This window comes from Ischnura elegans, chromosome 10 (assembly GCF_921293095.1).
Source record: "Ischnura elegans chromosome 10, ioIscEleg1.1, whole genome shotgun sequence".
In the NCBI taxonomy this organism is placed as follows: domain Eukaryota; kingdom Metazoa; phylum Arthropoda; class Insecta; order Odonata; family Coenagrionidae; genus Ischnura; species Ischnura elegans.
The window spans coordinates 84,164,552-84,184,004 of record NC_060255.1 but is presented as its reverse complement, the minus strand read 5'-3'; the positions used below and the strand labels follow the sequence as shown (position 1 = coordinate 84,184,004).

General features: G+C 36.2%; 2 protein-coding genes across 5 annotated transcripts in view; one reads left to right on the top strand and one right to left on the bottom strand.

The window, feature by feature from the left end:
* Positions 1-2,249, bottom strand: part of LOC124167105 (DNA damage-regulated autophagy modulator protein 2) — a 39,496-nt gene extending 37,247 nt beyond the window's left edge. For 3 of the 4 annotated variants that reach the window (XR_006866612.1, XR_006866611.1, XM_046544897.1), the window contains exons 1-2: positions 1,648-2,249; positions 1,322-1,443 (exon numbers count right to left, since the gene is read on the bottom strand). Coding sequence is in view for 2 of the 4 variants with exons in the window: in XM_046544897.1 (XP_046400853.1) it covers positions 1,322-1,443; positions 1,648-1,718 (193 nt within the window). In the remaining 2 variants the exon portion in view is untranslated. The remainder of the gene's footprint in view (positions 1-1,321; positions 1,444-1,647) is intronic. The other variant, XM_046544898.1, reaches the window with a different exon arrangement.
* A 185-nt stretch (positions 2,250-2,434) lies between these two features.
* LOC124166686 (m7GpppN-mRNA hydrolase) lies at positions 2,435-18,923 on the top strand. Its single transcript, XM_046544332.1, has 7 exons — positions 2,435-2,680; positions 2,771-2,933; positions 3,035-3,253; positions 6,817-7,082; positions 9,797-9,938; positions 12,847-12,979; positions 16,258-18,923. Exons 1-7 carry the CDS (start codon positions 2,622-2,624, stop codon positions 16,398-16,400), a joined length of 1,125 nt encoding a protein of 374 aa, XP_046400288.1. The 5' UTR covers positions 2,435-2,621; the 3' UTR covers positions 16,401-18,923.
* Positions 18,924-19,453: the final 530 nt, after the last annotated feature.

The following is a 19,453-nucleotide window of genomic DNA, read 5'->3' as shown; positions in this document are numbered from 1 at the left end:
AAATCATATACAAGAAAGGGAAGCTAAACTCAAAGTCGCATATGGGCGATAGAAGCCTCAGAGAACGAGTCATCGGAGGTCGAGACTCGTGAGCAGATGAGCAAGGAGAGGAAGGAAGAAATTCTGCGAGAAATACATGATTCACCCGTGGGCGGCCACCAAGGAATGAATCGTATCGATCGAATCGAAATTGTATCATAAGTGGCCAGGGATGAAGAGGGAATAAAGTCACTGCTTTTTATTCAGAGTGACTCCTTTTTATTCCCGCCACCTGATCCTTCCATTCGAGAGACGTTCGTATTGTCGCTAATATCTCGTTCGAAGACGAGCGGGATACGACAGTACATTAACTTGTACGTATTAATGTATCGTGTAAACAGGCCTTTAGATGCGAAGCCTAGACGTGCATACCTTGTTTAGAATGCGTAGAGAGTCATTTTTTTGTCCAGTTTTTGCACGTGGATAACCATTTTGCAAAAATGAAATTTTTTTTTAATAACACACCTGCCTGCTTTATTAAATTTTATGGCAGGAATGAAATGTAGTAAGTTTTGTCAAAATCTGAGTCGGTAGGTACCATAATGGGTTCACTTGTGAGAAAATAAATACCTACATTGCATTATTATTGTGATTAGTCCTATTGTGAAACCCCAATATGTAAAACAACCTAGCTGATTAAAAAAAAACAATGCGAACCTCTAGCATATTTTCAGAGACTAAGATCGAAAATGTGAGAAATCCCCTGAGGTTAAACTAATAAAATTCTGTGCACAGGATACGATGGTGAAGCTGATGCTAGAGAAAGAATATAAGGTGAAGAAGACAATACTGGTTTTACTATAGTTAATATGAGAGAGGTTTGGAATGGAACTCGAATGGTTCTAGGATAACAAGGTTTCTATGCCAGTACAGATAGTCTGTGCGTTACTTAATGCTACAGCTCCACGAGAGATCATTAATATTCACGGAAGGAAGTTAACATATTGGCCAACAAATGTACACGCAATCAATGACTCCATTGCAAACTACTACATATTCCCACATACGAAACTTCTCAAGTATAAATAACCGAAATTCTAAACTGAGAGCACTTCATATGTTAGAATAACAACGATAACGTATTCAAATGCTTACCTTTTATTGTAAATGCATGTGCCAGTAATTTAAGCCGGGATATTATATAAATTAATGCAAATTGACAATGATGAAGCATATAATGTTAATTATAACAAATTTAAAACATTAACAATCGGATTAATGGAAATCAACAACTCTTTTCTTAGGTATAAAGTGAATTATCAACATAACTAAGTCCACTTACATAAAATTGAGCCCATGTTGATCAGCTGACCAAATACACAACTCTCCGGGGAATATGTTGCTGCATCACTGATGTACGGGAAATTAGGCTCGACATGGCCTTGCAAAACTGCAGCAATGTAGCTAGGGTAGATAAATCATAGAAATCAGTCAACTACTGCAAAGTAGTCTCATGGGAAGCACGGAATACGCTTAGAGAGCTACAATTTAAAGACTAAGCGGGATAAAATGGAATGAGCTAAACCATTTCAGAGAAAGATGAACTTAATTCAAAACGCTAAACTCATCTTCACAATTAATTAATCCATTGAAATAAGATATACGTACGTGCCAAGAAACGTCGTGGGAAAAAGAATAAAAACAGCAATTGGTATATAATGCAGTTTCTCGAAGGTCATTTTAGGGGCAGACTAAATGTCACACGGATGGTAAGCCAGCGTCGACCTTCACAGGAAAACGATCGTGCATAAAATCACTTAATACTCATACACCCTAAGCACCGGCAACAACGGCATACTTATCCACAATGGTGTATGACTATGACATTCTAATATATAAAAGACGACAGAAAATCTGCACAGTAACGGACAAGAGATTGCCGGAAATGCATACCACACGTTATTCCCTCACGAGTAATCACTCATTATGACAGCACTGAATGGAAATATTAGAATTGCCATAATTATGATATTCTATCACAGAAAGATAAGAAACTCTCTGACGGATTCCCACTTCCAGCACCCTTGCACCAATGTGGCGAGGACTCCAATCAAAGAGCATTTTAATGAATCACGTCAGGTATTTGGAGGAGTATATGGATGTTGGAACCACAACATTTTGGATAATCCGTTAAATGTTTACATTAAAGGGAATTTCGGCAGAAAGAAACATATTTTTCGGGAACAGTAAAATTTACTGCATTGTTGACCACTCACTAGTCCTCTGGATTGTTGATAATACAATACAAACTAAATGAGGGAGTAGTGTAGAGAACTGCCATCCAGAGGACTCTAGTGTATAGCGATATAATTTCCCATCTTACATCCTTGTTTGCATATTTACTTCTTTGCACTGAAGAAGATGCCCTCTTCAGGGTGAAATTGTAACTCAATCGTATTTCAGTTGTTTACGTAGATGAAGATGGGAGAAGAGATTGCTGAATGTAAATATATAATGTATTTCGAATGTTATTATTTGTGAATCGATGCATGGTTTCGCAGAAACGTTGAATATACGGCCTTCTCAATATTCTGGGTTTTTATATTTATTGTTTGTGATCCAAGACGACTGAGGTTTATAAAATGGAGATCAGTGGTAAAGAACATTGTTTACCCGTCGAGATATTGGACGATTTAAGCAGGTTTGGGATTTTGCAGAAATTCATTGCCATTTCAAAATAGCTAAAGTTTTAATCGCCATGACTTTTTCACAATTGGCTCTATTCTTGTAGTCGTTTCATCATTAACGTCCCTGAAGAAGAAAGGAAAGATATCGTCAGGCTTTGTTTTCAAGTAGAACTAGCTCATTGGTTCTATTTAGATTTCTACTGTACTACTGATCCAAAAACTTGCAAACCCTGTGGAATGAAGGAGTTTTGCACGCATATTTTCCAGGTATGATGACGAAGTTATATTCTAATAATCATTCAACGTGATGTAAAAATCTACACTCTGTAGAATATTTACCTTCCAAACGTACTTTTCTCTAATTTCAGCATATCCCAACATTGAATCCACATGTGAAGGATTTGGATTCTGTTTTGGCGCAATGGAGAGAATACAAACTGAATGTGCCCACGTACGGTGCCATCCTGTTAAATAAAGACTTATCTCAAGTGCTATTAGTTCAAAGTTATTGGGCCAAAGCATCTTGGGGATTCCCGAAAGGCAAAATCAATGAAGATGAAGATCCATCACATTGTGCTATTCGAGAGGTAAATGTTTTCATTTGCAGTACCATTTAAATGTAATTGAAAAGTTTACTTAAATGTTGTTTAATATGAAAGTAGGAGTGCTTGTGGAATGGCAAGGTTTACCTGAGAACGGGAAATGGTCAGAGAAATAGTGGATCTTTAACTTTTATTTATTATGATGATTGGCTCGAGAGACAGTAATTTTTTATAGGCAAATGGCAGGTATTTTTTAGGTGCAAAAAACCATGAGAAGGTAAAAAATTTCTCTGATTCTCACATTCGTTATTGTTTTCCAAATTATCTTTAATAACACGGCCTCTCATGGCAGACCGGCCTGATAGTAAACATCGACGTAATATTATTTGCTTGGATTTTTATGAGAACGATGATATCGGTCCAATTGAAGCCCTTATTTTCTCAAAACATTAAGAAATGATGGGAAAAATGTCGTGGCTGCCTTCCTTGTAGCCTTTGGTTAATAAAAGAAATGCAGCTCAAGAATTTGAACTTGTATTAGTATTGATTAGTTATAACTCTACCACTGCCCTGCCAGAGTGGAAATCATGAACTGGTTCAAGGCTGGATTTTAATCTAAGGTAATTTGTATCAGGATTTTTCTCAATAAAGAGATCGAGGAGGTCCAATATGGTGGAGAGTGGAGGCAATTGTATTACCAACTTATAATATTTGGTTTTAAGTATTTTTCTGGAAAGAATTTCTTGCTCAAATGTAGTTAAAATCATGGTTGGAAATTTTAATTTCTTCAATTGAAATTCACGTAGGATTAGGCCCATGCTGGACCCCTTCTTACGGCGGGGGATGGCCATGGCCAGAGGGCATCAGCACTATGCAGGGGGAGGACTACGGAGGGGTCGGGATGTGGAATATAATAAATAAATTTTAATCTTTACCCTCCTGATATTGAATTGAATCTTACCAGATTGAATTACATATGTTAAATTTAATAATTATTTTGTGTACTCCAAACGGTGTTGTGTAATTATGATGTTAAATGAGACTGGATTGAAATCAAGTTAACTGCTCAATGTTGGTATTCTGACTGTTAAATTTGTCAGTTTGGGAACTGGAGGGTGCCAAAGATTTCCAGGCTGGAGGGTGCACCGGTATACGTCCAGGCAGCTCAGCACGGGCCTGCATAGGATAGGACAATGGCAAGAGATATTTTATAAAATATCTGTTATCCTTTTCAAACATGCTCCCTGTGTAGTTTCAGAAAAAAAGTATCATTTGAGTTCCAAGCATAATTCTCGTGATGCCTCCTTGCCAGAAAATAAAAAACTATCAGCCCTCTCTGGCTCTCTTTTTTTAATAGTGTAGTTTCCTTCATCAAAGAAAACGAAAGGCATTGATTGCGATTCGTTACCCACCATTAGGGTATTCATAATATACAAATTATTTGGTTTTAGAAATACTGGTTTAGACGAATGGCAATGGTCAATTTTATCCACATTTGAAAAAGGCCAGATTGGTGCCCATGCGATGCCACTCCATGTGACGTCACAGGAACCTAGTTTCTATACGAGTAGATAGGAGTTTTACATCGTCTGAGATTACCAATGCATGCATGAGGCACAGAGCTCAGGGAAATATGTCTTTATAATCACCTATTTAAACTGGCTGAGGTCGGAAAGTTTTCTTCCTTTGATGAGGTATTAATAATCCCTATTTAAGTCAAGCGCTACCAGCTAGCAGGGTACTCTGCTACCTGCTAGCATCCTGCATCGTATCAGCGACTAAAAGCCTCGCCCCAAGGTCACCTCACTTGCGGCAGCGGGAAGCAGAACGATGTCACACGGAGTTTTCCCAGCATTCATACTTAGCCGTCGTGTTTTCGCGTGCTTGAAAATTTTCACTTTTCATTTAATCGCGAAAAGTAGATATCGTCATTTAAAAATCTAAAAGCAATAAAAGAAATAATAGGAAACCACCCTATTAATACTGCTCTCAATGTTGCATGGGGAATGGTGTAAGTCAATGGTAGTTGTGAAAGTGGTCTCCATCCCTATACTGGAATTTTGGAAAAAATGTGAAATTTCTGTATGATATTTGTCATTTTCAATTGCTTATTTTACCATTAATTGATGAAATTTTCCTTATTGTAATATTAATCAGTAAAGCCCCATCCTGGTTTTTCTCCTTGCGCCTAACTGATTCACATTTAAAACAGGTCTTTGAGCAAAAAAAAAATGTTTTAAGGCTTCTAGATTTACCCTAGATCTTTTATGGGGGAGGGGCTGAAAAGTATAATATGCATGAACAATCAAGTCAGGGGTGGATCCAGAATTTCTTTCTGGTGGGGGGACTACAAGCAAGGCCGTATCCAGGATTTTGTTCCAGGAGGGAGGAGGGGGGGGGGGAGCACAAGGATTCCTCGTAATACAAAACAAATGCAATGAAAATGGGACTGTATTAAAAATCTTGCATATTTTTTAAGAGTCTAGGGGGGGCACGTGCTTCGTTGCCCTTTCTCCCCCCCCCCCCCCCCCCCCCCTTAGATCTGCCTATGAGTCAAGTAGCGAAGTTGCGCTATTGTAGGGCATAAACTTTGTCCGTTTGGACATATCTTTTAATTTTAAGTCACAAATAGACTACTTTGAATGTATGGGTGGGCAACCTCAACAAGCATGACATGACATCCTGGAGGCTGCTCAAATCTCCTGCTGCTTGCTGAAAATGGAGCAAAATTCATGTTTCATGCATCTGTTGATGATGTAATACTTAATTGCTAAACTATTGATAGGGAACAACAATTACAAAATATTATTTTAAATATAAATAATCAAATGTCTACAATGAGTTTGTTTACCTAGACCTGAAATCACAATTTATTAAAATGTTTGATTGATGGAAAGAAACATAAATTATGACAAAAAATAAATTTCAGGCAATTATTTTGCTTTTGCCAATAAATTTTTTAGCTATTGAGTTATAGATCATTGGCAAAAGAAGCAACATGAAAGATGGTCCATTCCTGGCTGGCGGCTAGGAGATGTAACTAGCCTGCCCACTGAAATGTTCAAAATAATCAATTTGTTGTGTAATGGTCACTTATACTCCAATGGATGAATTATTTATCCCACTAAAACATGGCTAAACTGAATGTATTCAGAATGACCACTTATTCATGTTTAAATCGGTTTTCAACCCCTGTGTCTGACTGTCCCTAAACTTTCACCAATGAGGGTTAATTTAGAGACCTCAGATTTTTTGGTACTAACTTTGGGTCAACTCCACGACTTTTTTCATTGGGATAAGTTTACCCAAAAAAATTGATTTCTGTGATCTACCCCCATGTGCACCAATGTATAAGCCACTCACACATGCAAACCTCCCTGAAGACTACATAGTTACTTCTGATGGAGGAGACTTGTCATATTCTTTCTCAAGTTTCCCATGTAAATTTTACTTTACTCTAGGAATTATTTGAGAATTTTCATAAAAAGTCTGAAGTGGCTTTACGGTGAATCCAAGGTAGAAGTAGCAGTGTTTTTAGCTCAATTAAATTATCATTATGTTTGTTGTGTAGATGCACTCCACTCAAAAACTATTTTAATAATTTTCAGGTTTTGGAGGAGACTGGCTTTGACATTAGTTCTTTAATGGACAAAAATGAATACATTGAATCCACTGTGAATGAACAGTTGATTCGACTCTACATAATTGCTGGTGTGCCTAAAGATACTGTATTTCAACCACGAACAAGAAATGAAATTAAAAAGGTAGAATGGTTTCCAGTTGCTGATCTTCCATCTAACAAGAAGGATATGACACCGAAAGTTAAGATGGGGGTGGGGCCAAATTCATTCTTCATGGTGGTGCCATTTATGAAGTGAGTCGTGAATCCACAGCTATTTATGTATTTATTTTTATGTTCTCCCACTAATTCAAGGGAAAACACTTTTACAATACATTGATTACCAATTAGAACATACAAAATACAATGCCTATTGTCTAATCTTTACCTTGGGTGAGTTTTTTAATGAGTTACTTTTATTAACGAAAATAATGCCCCTTAGCTATACTGTACAGTAAGTCCTCTACTTACCAATATTCGACTTACGAACTTTCAGAGATTTTAACATTAAAAAATTGAAGCGTGTGTGTAATTTCAAATTTGACGTCCTTCATACGCAATGCGGTGTGGTGTAGAGGAATTTGCTTTTTGGGCACAGTGTTAACAAAGTACAGCAAACTCCCAATTATCTAGGCGATTGATGGGGAGAGACAGCATGAATAATCAGAAAACGCAGATAACCCAAGCTTTCACTTAAATAACTTGTATTATTCATAATTTATGTAGAACAAACAATATATGTTATTATTTATTCTGTTATTTTAGAGTGCTCTCCGGTCTTAGTTCCTTATGTTCTCTAACTTTGTCATTATTAACACTAGAAATCTGTTTAAAATTCCACAATGCTTAAAAAAATGTTGGTAATTCCTTTAGAAGAGTAAATTATTGAAAATCAAATACAATATTTGGTTGAAAAATACACTGCTAATGCAATAAGTTGACTGTGGATTTGTGCCAATATAGGGTTAGAGGGTCTAGACAAGTCAGTGGCTGGGGTAAGGGACAGGCCTTTAAGTTGAGTTGGGTCCCAAATCTGAGGAACGAAATACCAGGGTAACTCTGCCCTAAAAAAGAGGTCTGTACAGAGAGTTTTAAAATATTCTCATATTACTCGTAGCATGGAAAACGTTTTCCAATAGTAGGTGCCAGCAGGAAAGGGTTAACGCAAAGTTGTAATGCTGTGTTGCATTCTACAGGATAACTTCACTTTACGTCGCCTTGCTTAGGTTTTTAACGCACGAATAACTTCAACTCATGAACAAGGTCTTGTAACACATCTTGTTCCTATGTCGAAGGCTTACTGTATATAAATATTGGGTAAGTTAAGGGATGGGGAAGGAATGGAGGTGAAGGAAAAGCTGCGATATTCAGCATAATGGGACTGGAAAACAAAAGAAAATATGCTAGCTCATTCACTCAGCTAGCGGATTTGCCCACAGAACAGATTTTTGAGCAAATGTCTCGAGCAAACCCTGGTTAGTAAACTTTTCACTTATGAAAGAGGTTTATTTTTTTGTTCTGATTATGTTTAAAAGAAAGTTACCACATTTACTGTCCTTTTTTTGGTAACAAAATGAATAGAAAAAAGTAAACTACTGTGTATGGTGTGACTAAAAAATTAATGACACTGATAGAAAATCTTGCTGTGGCAGTGTGGAAAATAGAAATTTTGTTCATGAAATTCATGCCATCACAACCAATGATCTGTATTTTCAGTTACAATATTTTGGAATTTCAACTCATATTGTCAAGGCTATTTCTTATCTATCATTTTAGTTATTTTGAATGAATATTTAATTTCTAATTTTTTGACATTGATTATTCATGCACACAGCAGCATTACCTGCTACTATGAACAAACAGTGGCATGATGCCATAAACCTGCAAGAAACAAGTATCTTGTAGGCAAAAATATTTTGCTGAAAATTGCAGAAAAATTTAGCTTTGAATACTTAGTTGATCAGGTGAATTCAACTGTCTGTCATTTGAGTTGTGTACTAGTTGAAAATTTATATTTGTTTTCCTACCAATATACCCTTATACGTAAGAAAATCTTCATTTATTTTTCAAATTCTCGATTTCAACTTTTCCCTTAAACCATAGCTATTTGTCCCACGTCCTAAGTCCTAACTATATGTTCCAAATGTGCTCTTTCTATTTTTTGTATTCTTTCATTTGATAGATGAATGGGATAGGTAAGTTATTGCAAGAAAGAGTCTTCCTCGTTGAGCCATTTTCTTATAGCTTAAAAATGAAAAAATGCATAAGTTACCTCCAACTTTTTGTGAATTAGTGATGTCATTTAAGTTTTAGTTCATTAAGTCATTTAGAGAGATCCAATCTTTGACAGAAAGAATTGCTCATTTGTGTTTATGACAACAAACCTCATAAAATGCATACAGAAGACCATGAAGTAGGCGATGGATTCAAAAATGGATAAGATTGGTTGTCTCTGTTTTTCAAACCCTATTGCAATGGACCATAATGAAACAAAAGCGAATAAGCCAATCTAATTCTTAATGCCAAACTATCATTGCCATTAAGTAGGAGAAAAAAATTTAGGTCATTATGAATGAATACATATTTTGTATCACAGGAAATAAGATAACATCTTTATGGTGTCACATGTTTTACTCGCTTATAAAATCTAGTAAAATTGTGTTCGTTAATATGTAAGCGTGCATGCTGAAAACATATCTCCCATATCCTTGGAATCATCTTACGTTCTTAGCCCAAAATCAAATACTTTCCACCTTTACTGAAAGGAATAGTGTTAATGAATTCAAATGTTGAGGCCTTCACTTTGTAGAATTCCATATTTAATGTTTGGAAAGGAAAAGCTAAGCAATTTCCTTTCCAAACATTAAATAGCGTTAATCCTTCTTTATGGCATTTGTTTGTTACCTGATTAATGAAAGGCCCAAAATAAATGTGGGGACAGCTTTTCTTAATGATTGTTTTAATTTCAGGAGATTAAAGCGATGGATCAGTGATAAGCAACAAAAGTCCTCTGACTCCTCTAGGCGACGCAATAAGTCAATGAGTGATACTGAACCGACAGCAAACAAGTCAAAGAAGCAGCAACAGCAGTTATTTGCAATGGCCTTACAGGTACATCTTTGTTTCTCAAAGTACTAACTTGATCATTTTCTATATTCAGACTGTCCCATAGGTCGTGTGTATATTCATGCTAGGCAATGTTATTTTTAAGTCATTGGAAACTCCTATGTTAAGTATGTCGATAATTATGTCAGAAAAATAATCCAGTGAATTATCCAGTGCCTGTGGTTAGGGTTACCTCACATTTGCAACTCACAGCAAGACAGTTTTTATGAGATGGTGGAGTTCTCGCCTTAGCATGACTGCTGTACTGAGCCCCTAGAGATTCTTCTTTATGGAGCATCTTTAAAGGACATTCATTAAGAAGGATGTCGCGGATAATCACACACTCTCAGCACCAACCTCTTTTGACCCTTCCTAGCGGGGACTCCGCATTACCACGGAGTCAGAGGGTAGTTGAGCTCCCTCCTTTTGGGGTTTATAACCCTACCAGCAGCATTGGTTTGCGGTCAATCATGCTGTGTTTATATGAATTACCAATATGGATAATTGTTGCGTGAACGTAAATTGCAGACTTCAAATTGAATTCCTCATTTTATTCTGAGAATTGTCAAATTTTGAATGAAGCTCTACCATCAATATTAATGCAGCAACAATTTCCATGTTGATGTTTATACTGAAATCGAGATATAAGTTAATATTTATCGTAGAATTTCGTTTAAAAAATTGTAAATGCTGCTGAAAAGACAAAGAATTCAATTCTTAGTTTATAGTTTTGAGAAAGGAACAAATATTTATTTTGCAAAAGTCTGGTTAAAAAATTGAATGACCACAGTCCCTTACCGCTAAGAGGGGTAACATAAGACAAGGGGTCTGGGTACCTGCTCCCGGATTTAGGGTAAAGCCTAAGCCCCTCAGTGGTGTTGGTTCCCAAAACAAAGACATCGCACACCCGCAAATAAAAGGGGGAGAGCTAGGAAACATACATATTCAGCATTCATTCACCTGCAAAGGAAAATCTCTGACGAAAGTTTGCTGCTTTCGTCTCCCGGGTCAAGAAACGTCCAGACACATATTTTCGTCTTAAGTAGGGAAAAGGTTAATCTTGGTTATAGCATATGTAAAAGATGGACGTTGAGTAAAGGCATAGCCATATTAACTGACCAGTTCTTGTAAGATCGCTGATATCAAGCAATGTTGGATGGAACGTGATATAAGTGTACTTAGGGAGAAAAAGTATCTGAACACATTTTGTATTGCCATTATTGGTCCTTGAGAAATTTATTTCCTTTCTGTTTAAATATCATTATTAGGTTGATTTACAACCAGAGGAATTAAAGCATTCCACTCAATCTTCTTCTTTTCACTGCACATTCAAAGACAATACTTGCTGCTGGGATACCCTAAGAGGGATTTGCATGGGTCACCCGAGTGCTGACATATTAGATAATCCTTAAGATAACTTTGAAATGTCATATCTAACTCTTATGTCAACTATTCTTCACATTTTTCCTTTACCGATCCATTCATGTTCAGCTTTTTCTTCATACATAGCACTTTCTCTTCCAGTCAGGCAGGGTCTAACAATTCACTTGCTCTTAACCATACAGGAACTAGTGCAAATGACACTCAGGGCGGGCAAGTAGCATGTATTGTATAGTCTCTGCCTTAAATGGTGAATAGAGGAAGATGATGTGACGTGCTGGAATTTCCCTTGACAGAATTTGACCTAAGAGTGGCATGCCTTCATAAAGGATACTAATTTATGTACAGACTGAAAGTGGCTATCCAAACTTTGTTGCTATACAAGAATGGAAACCAGCAAATAGAAAGGTGTACCCATGCCAGTGATGACCATTCAAACCTCAATTACAAAGCCTTTATCCTTTGTCAGATAGTGACGGGCTCTTTAGACATGTGGTTGGCTGAATGAATCAGGAAAGGTCTGGGCTACTGATCAAGGCCCCCAATGATTAAATTATATGCAAAGGATATACATTTTTTCTTGAATGTGACCGCTAGCTTCCTGCTATTTGTGCGGACTTTTGGTATTTCAAGATTTTTATTTGATGCCTAGACTTAAAAACATTTGAGTCATATTTGGCCCTCACTTTTCCTGAATTTTCTCCATCTTCGGGTCTTCCTCCAATACACCATAATTTGAAGGGTAGGAAAGGTAGCTTGGCCACGGGTGAAAGAGTGTCTGAAGTTTGAATGGTGCTTTTGGCCTCAAAAATTCCGTAAAGAGCCCAAGAAATCATCTTACTCTGAAGAAGTTCAGTGAAAGGCACCTGCCTACCTGCAGTGAAAGTGTGAGATTCGATCCCTGTGGCTTGGTCCAGGGTAAATTTTAGCCTCATTCAGCCATACATACCTTCAGTTTGAAGCTCTGAGCGAGTGTCCCTCTAGTTATTCAAATATCACAGGATTACATTATATCATTCCATGTCATTAATATTTTATCTACATCGTGTTTCATGCTAAAAAAAAGCTTAAAATTTCTACCAACTCATCGCAGGTTCAGTTTCAAGCTCGACCAGTTTGAATGATTACTGATTAAATCTTTTATTTGAAATCTTATTTTGTATTCTTCTTTGAGTAGTACTACATAAACCCTTAACAGGTAAACTTTGTTGCTCTGTTGATTATAACTGAGCTAAAAAATTGGTGTTTCAATCAAAGCCTTTGAATAGGCAGCTAAAATTGATCGTAAGATCATTTCACTGGTGTTCCCTTCATATGTTATGTGAATGAAATTATTTAATCTCGTTTATTATGAATGTATTTTCAGTGTATCAAGAGAAAAGAGTTAATTTGCTTTCTTTAGACCCAGGTTGAAATAATTGCTTATTGCCATTATTCAAATAAATATAATCCCTGTGATGTTATGGCTGAAAAATAAAAATTATAGAGTGTAAAATTATTTATTAATTGCTGCATATTTTTTCCCCGAATCTAGAATGAAGTTATGGAGTCTCAGGCTAATCGTCAGCACAAGGTTCCGAATAACTCTCCAACTCAAAGAAATGGCCGCCGTCAGGATAATTCAAAATCTCATGCTAAGAATGGTTTAAGAAGACAGCTATTCAATGGTAATTATAGTTATTCAGTGGGATTTGTATCTTATGTTTTTTATTGTTCTGAATTTCTGATTCCATATCAGATATACTGTAACAATACATTTTTCTGTTAACAAGTTGACAGCCACGATGATGTGGAAATTTTCTTGTGGTGCAATTGGTGTGTATATCAGTCACATAGCATGGGTTCATGACTCAGAAGTGTAATTACTGATGAATCTAACATGAATTTTACTATCTCATAATGACCACTTTGGTCACAATCCATGCCATAACAATTGGTCCTGGTCACCTGAGGTTTCAGGAATCCTCTGGGATTTAGTTACTCCAGGGCCGGTCACTTGGCCAGATGGCATATCGGCAACTTTCATGGCCAGTCACTGTGACCAACATGTTAATGTTCTCAAATATTTTCTCATGCAGGTTTTGGGCTGGTTTTATAATTGTGTGTCCAGTACAGAAAATTAACTTTTCCTATGTCTGCCATTTTAATTTATAAATTATTATTATTTATTATTATTATTTTTAAAATTTATTTTATTGCCCAAGTTTTACAGCATAAAGCATTAATTTCAGTCAGGGTTTTGCAGTGGTCCATGACCTGGCAGACTTCCAGGTTCTGCTGTATCTTGCTTTCAGAGGCTTGAGCTTTTGCCTCCATTGCAGGCAGCATTGATATATTCAGGAAAATGACCTCCTTTGAAGTTCGTCAAGAATTTAACCACCATGACATACAATGTAGAGAAACAAGTAATGAAATTCCTTCATCTGAAGAGAGACAAAGAGTGGAACAATGACCCTGAGTAGGAACATGAGAGCACACAAGGGAGAGAGGATGTTGGCTTTTAAATCCTTGATGAGCTCCGAAGGAAGTCATAACCCTGAAGATGCCACCTGCAGCAGAGGCGAAAGCTTGAGCCCGTAAATTCAAGATGAAGCAGAAGCAAGCAGAACCCAGAACCCCTCCAAAGCATTAAGCTTTCTTTTTGCAAACTCGAACATTTCACTGATGATGACAAGTGAACTGGAAGAAAGGCGAACTATGGTCATTGATGAGTTACATAGGACAGGTTATTAGGGGTGTAAAAGATGAGAAATACATTAATGTGAATAGGTTGGCAGATAGGAGAGTTGAGTACAGAGCTGTGTCAAATCAATCTTTGAATGGCTGACGCATGATAATGATGATAAGCAGTTGTTGGCTGTAATATAGGTAACCTTGTTCCTGAGCGCAAGTATGATATAAATTAAATTGAAGAAAATAGTGTGTTGTGATTTTCGCTCAAACTATTTTGAGGTTGTATTATTTTTACTCTTTCAAATATGCAGACCTAAAAATAATCCATAAGTACGTAATTGGTACAAAAAATGTGCAGAAAATTCTCTTTTAATAAATGTGAACGAATAGGGTGGTTTCCTATTATTTTTTTATTGCCTAAATCGAAAGATTATTACTCCTGTAGTACGTATTTCACGCTTTTAGATTTTTAAATGACGACATCTATTTTTCGCGATTAAATGAAAAGTGAAAATTTTCAAGTGCGCGAAAACGCGACGCGTAAGTATGAATGCCGGGAAATCTTTCCGTGAGGCATATTTCTGGTTTTCGCTGCCGCCCTGAGAGGTGACCTTGGGGCGAGGCTTTGAGCGCTGATACGACGCAGGCTGCTAGCGGGTAGCTGAGTACCCTGCTGGCTGGTAGCGCTTGGCTTAAATAAGGATTATTAATACCTTATCAAATGAAGAAAAATTTCCGACCTTAGCCAGTTTTAATAAGTGATTATTAAGACATGTTTCCCTGAGCTCTGCGCCTCATGCATGCATTGGTAACCTCAGACGATGTATAACTCCTATCCTCTCGTATAGAAACTAGGTCCCTGTGACGTCACGTGGAGTGGCATGGCATGGCCACTGTACAGTGGAACCTCGTTAAAGCGAGTATGGGCTATAGCGATACCCCCGCTATTACGAGAGATAGCCGATGCACCGTCAATTGACCCTATAATAAGCGTGTTAAAAAATTCGTTTTTACGAGACCCTTTCGGTGTTGGCTCTCGCCATAGCGTGGGTTTCACCGCCGGAAGACTTTCATCAAGACTCCTTAAACTCTGTAATTGCTATCGATGTGTTAGAAATGAAGTTAATGGAGTGCTCAGTCTCAAATTTATGTGGTAAACTGTCGTTCGATAAATATAATGATTGACGAAACAATGCTTTGCATGATTTTTATTCAGTGCGGCGCTTATAAATTGTTTGAATAGTTAGTCGTTATTTGAGTAAGGATATTTAGTGATGCAAAAAAACATCGCCTTTCGCCTGGATTTATGCTTACGTTTATCGGATAATGTTTATCTGTCGCCGCACCACTCCTGTTCCTGTTTATCTGTTCACAACAGTTATATTGGCTATTATTTGCTCCACCTCCGGTAAAGCGACAATTCGCTATAGCGAATGTTTATTACTGCACCGTGGGGTGTCGTTATATCGAGGTTACACTGTACACAAATACGATCAATGTGTAGATGCCAGATATTCATTCACTGAGTAAAAACATTTATCTTGAAGATAAGAGCTAACTTTTGGTTTGAACACCGAAAATCTTTCTTCCTTTTTTATATTTAGTGGCAGACCATTATATAACCTTACACACATTGCATGGGGCCCTTTCGAAGTTGCACTTAGATTTGACAATGAAGACAAAGAGCGTGGTCATAATAATTTTATAACAAATAATGCAAGAATTTGGTGCTGAAAACATAAAACAAAATGCACAGAGTGGGCATGAAAAAACAAAAAGCAATATTGAATAAAATGGCTTCATTTACCCTTTTGCTAAAACAAAGTACAATAAAAGAATATCATGATAAAATGGCTGAGGACAATGTTATAATTTGTCTTGGAAAAACTTCTCCACATAATGGCAGACTTTATTATGCAAACACTTGTTGAGTTTTCTCTTGAAAATTGTGAGGGTTATTGTGTTTTTCAAGGATTATGGCATATTTCATGGGAAATATTATAAATCTTTGACATAGACTGGTGAGTTCCTCACTCAGCTGAAGTCAGATTATTACTTTATCTGTGGCTATTCTCTTTTCCTTGTGTCAATTGGGTACGAATTGTGCAATTTGTGAGAAAAAAGAAGAATTCTTTATAAATATAGCACATTTTTAAATATAAATACTCGGAATAGGAAGTATTCTGAGATCTCTATGTAACATCTAGACTGTACATAGTATGTTTTCTTCCAATGCAACATGGAATATAATTTTTCTTATATCTTGTTGTAGGAGATGAAGACAAGAAGGACAAGGGTAGACAGCAAAATCAAACCCAGAGAAACCTTAGTAATGCCAACATCAATGACTTTCGGGCTCCCTCGTGGATGAATTTTAAATTCAACCGATCTGCGATATTACAGTGCATAGAGTGATTGCTCAAAACAATGGTCATTTATTATGTGATTGGATCTTTTCCATTTTTTAAATTTTGTGTATGTGATTGCTCTCTGACAAGTGTAGTCGTATGCATTTTTTACAGGAAGATTAATCTTTCATCTAAGATGATCTGGAAGAATAGTTTAAGAGTTAGTACTAATCCCCTAAGCTAACTTGCTGGATCATGCTAGTTAGTTGCTTACAGGTAGAGAAACTTTGCACCGTATGATGTTTATGTTTCTAGACTAGCCTTAAAATTGCTAAGAATTCCATCAATTCTCTATGGATAGCCTTCTAAAGTAATTTATTTAATTGATTTTGTGCGAGGTGTGGTAATTAAAAAAAATTTTTTTTGGGCTTCCACTTCCTCTTCATGTCAGAAGTTTCTTGAGGTCTCTTGCGACCTAAAGAAGCTGGCAGGACTTCCAGAAAAACTTGTCATTAGATTTCAGACAATGTGGTTGAAGCCTGGAAAACACCATGGCATCAATTTATTTATCACAAAGCATTCACTGCTATGTTGGAATCACCAGCATAATCCATAGTCTTAGCAATTTGGGTTGTCTCTATACAGTCTGACTTATGAATTTCCCACCTTTGAAATGTGATAAATCTTAACATTTTTTGCTTATTGTTTTGTGCATAGTTGCATTTTGACTTTCATCAGTATTACCTCACTAGATTGTAGTGAAAATATTTGCCATTGAGTTTATCCAAATGTGCCTGTGTGCAAACTTAATGCATTTTTTGATTTCTTGGAAATTTTTCATGATTTTCAAGGAAATGTACAAATTGTAAATAATTTGTCAATTCAGGAGATTTATTTTTTTATCTTTAACCATTGATCCAAATCAAGCAGCGGTTATTGTAGTATCTCAAGTTTTAAAGTAAGCATATCACTATTTGTTATTCAATCTTTTGATTGCTCTCATTTACATTGAATTTTATTTTTACGGCAAGGAAGTCATGAAATTTGCTGTTTTATCATTTACGTGCCTTAAATATTAACTCATGTGTTAATTTGAAGGTATTTTTAATCTTAAGGGTTACATTATATGCTACAATGTTGTGTTATCTAGTTTACGGCAGCAAATATCAATTTAATTTGTATGCAGAATATAACCACTTTTCAAATGAATTATGTTGCTCTATACATTAATGTAACCTAAAAATTAAAGAAAAAAATATAAGGGCAATTACATAAAAGATAATAAATGTAATTTTGTCTATTTTTGTGATTGTGTATGCATATACCTATGTACTTAAATTTTATTGCATGTTATGAAAGCTATGAATCGGCAAAAGATTGAAATATTATATATTGTGAAATGTTGCTGAGTTTCATGTTGTATGCATATGATCCTTTTTCTTTCTCAAGTTTTGGTGAAAACTTCAAAAATATTTAAAATATTTCGCTTGAATATTCATCTTCTATGATTTGTGTATGTTCAGCATTTTATAATATATTCGCAGTGACCAAAACTCTGATCAAGATCTTAAAGTATCTGAAAAAATTCAGTTTCTAAAGTATGATTTTATTTTTTTTCGCTCAGAAGTAGTCTAAATACCTAACAGGAATAATTAATGTTACTCACATCCTGGTTGACTCGTGAATTTTGTTACTGTGCGTTTGAAGAATCTGTAGAGTTATATTAATTCTTTCTTTGCATATCTGGTTTTTCATGTTTTTGAAAAATTGCCATTTTTAAATGAAAATATAAAAGCAATATTTGGTTCCTAGTCAATCGTCCCAACTCAAGTCAAATCAATTATTTGTGCATGGGGTTTTTACATTTTCCTGAAAGATTCTTTTATGATGATTGTATCTAAGTTGATTTTGACTCCCTAGTAAGTCTTGGTTGCTCAATACATTGATTTTCAAACATCTGGGTTGGAGTGAAACTCTGTGGAAATGAAAAAAAAATATATCAATTTCATCAACTCTGTCCTTTTAAGGAAAAATAATAGTTCATAGCTTGCTTCTCAGTTGCAAACTTAACAATATACTATCAACTAATTGGTGGGTCCTCAAGATTTGATTATACTGAACTGAAAAGATGTCTGCAATGGAGGATCAAATTTGACTGTTCTTGTGGGACTGCTCTTGTGGGACTTCTTTAGGGAACTGCTCACACTGCAATTTTGAATCTGCAAAACTCTGGGAAGGTTGTAGATAAACCCAAGCAAGAGTTCTGGCACACGAGGGCTTATAATTAAATAATATGTTCACTGTCGAGGAAAACTTTGTAGTAGCTGCGGTAAAACTGCTCAAGTGACTCAGAAAACACACTGACAGAAGCTACTCCAAAAGAGTGATATCAGTATCACATGGTAAGATGGTAGCCAAATTTTAAGTTGGAATTAATTTGCAGGAAAATGTGTTGGATTTTGGTCATGTATTGGAAAGTAAGCGGCTTGAAATTTTTTTCTGTTATATTTGGTGAGTTTTCTGTGAATCTTGGAAAGTTGAAAAAAATTATTTTCTTGACGAAATAAAAAGTTATCAATTAAAACTGCCATTTCTTGTATCTTTTTCTCAGGGCGTTGTAGAATTAGCTGATGGTTTCCCTTAAGCCTTTTCCTCAGAATGCTATTTAAAGTTTAACCCATAGAATCCTGGAACATTTTTATGTTTTGCAGGCTGACTGCATTATTTACCTGAAATTTTTATTGCTACCTGCATATCTTGCACTTGGGCACTTTTCCTCACTGAAAGGATTGCTAAGGGGCTTAACTCTACCAGATTACCCCTCATGGCCGGGAGTGCCCCCCGCACAGGGTGTCTCTTTTTCACTGGCTGGCAGCTAAAATTGTGAATTGCAGCAACCCACGGGTTAATTTAGCAAGCTTATTTCAGGGAACTTTAGGTTTGGTACGAAATGTTATTTGTCTTGATATTTATGTCTATGTATAAAATCCATTGATAGGCGACATCACCACCATTTGTTCAGTGGTTGGGTTACAGCTGACTAAATATACATTTTAAAAAATTCCATTTGATTTCTTATTGCACCATTGATTTCCAACTTTATCGAAGAATTTTTTATAT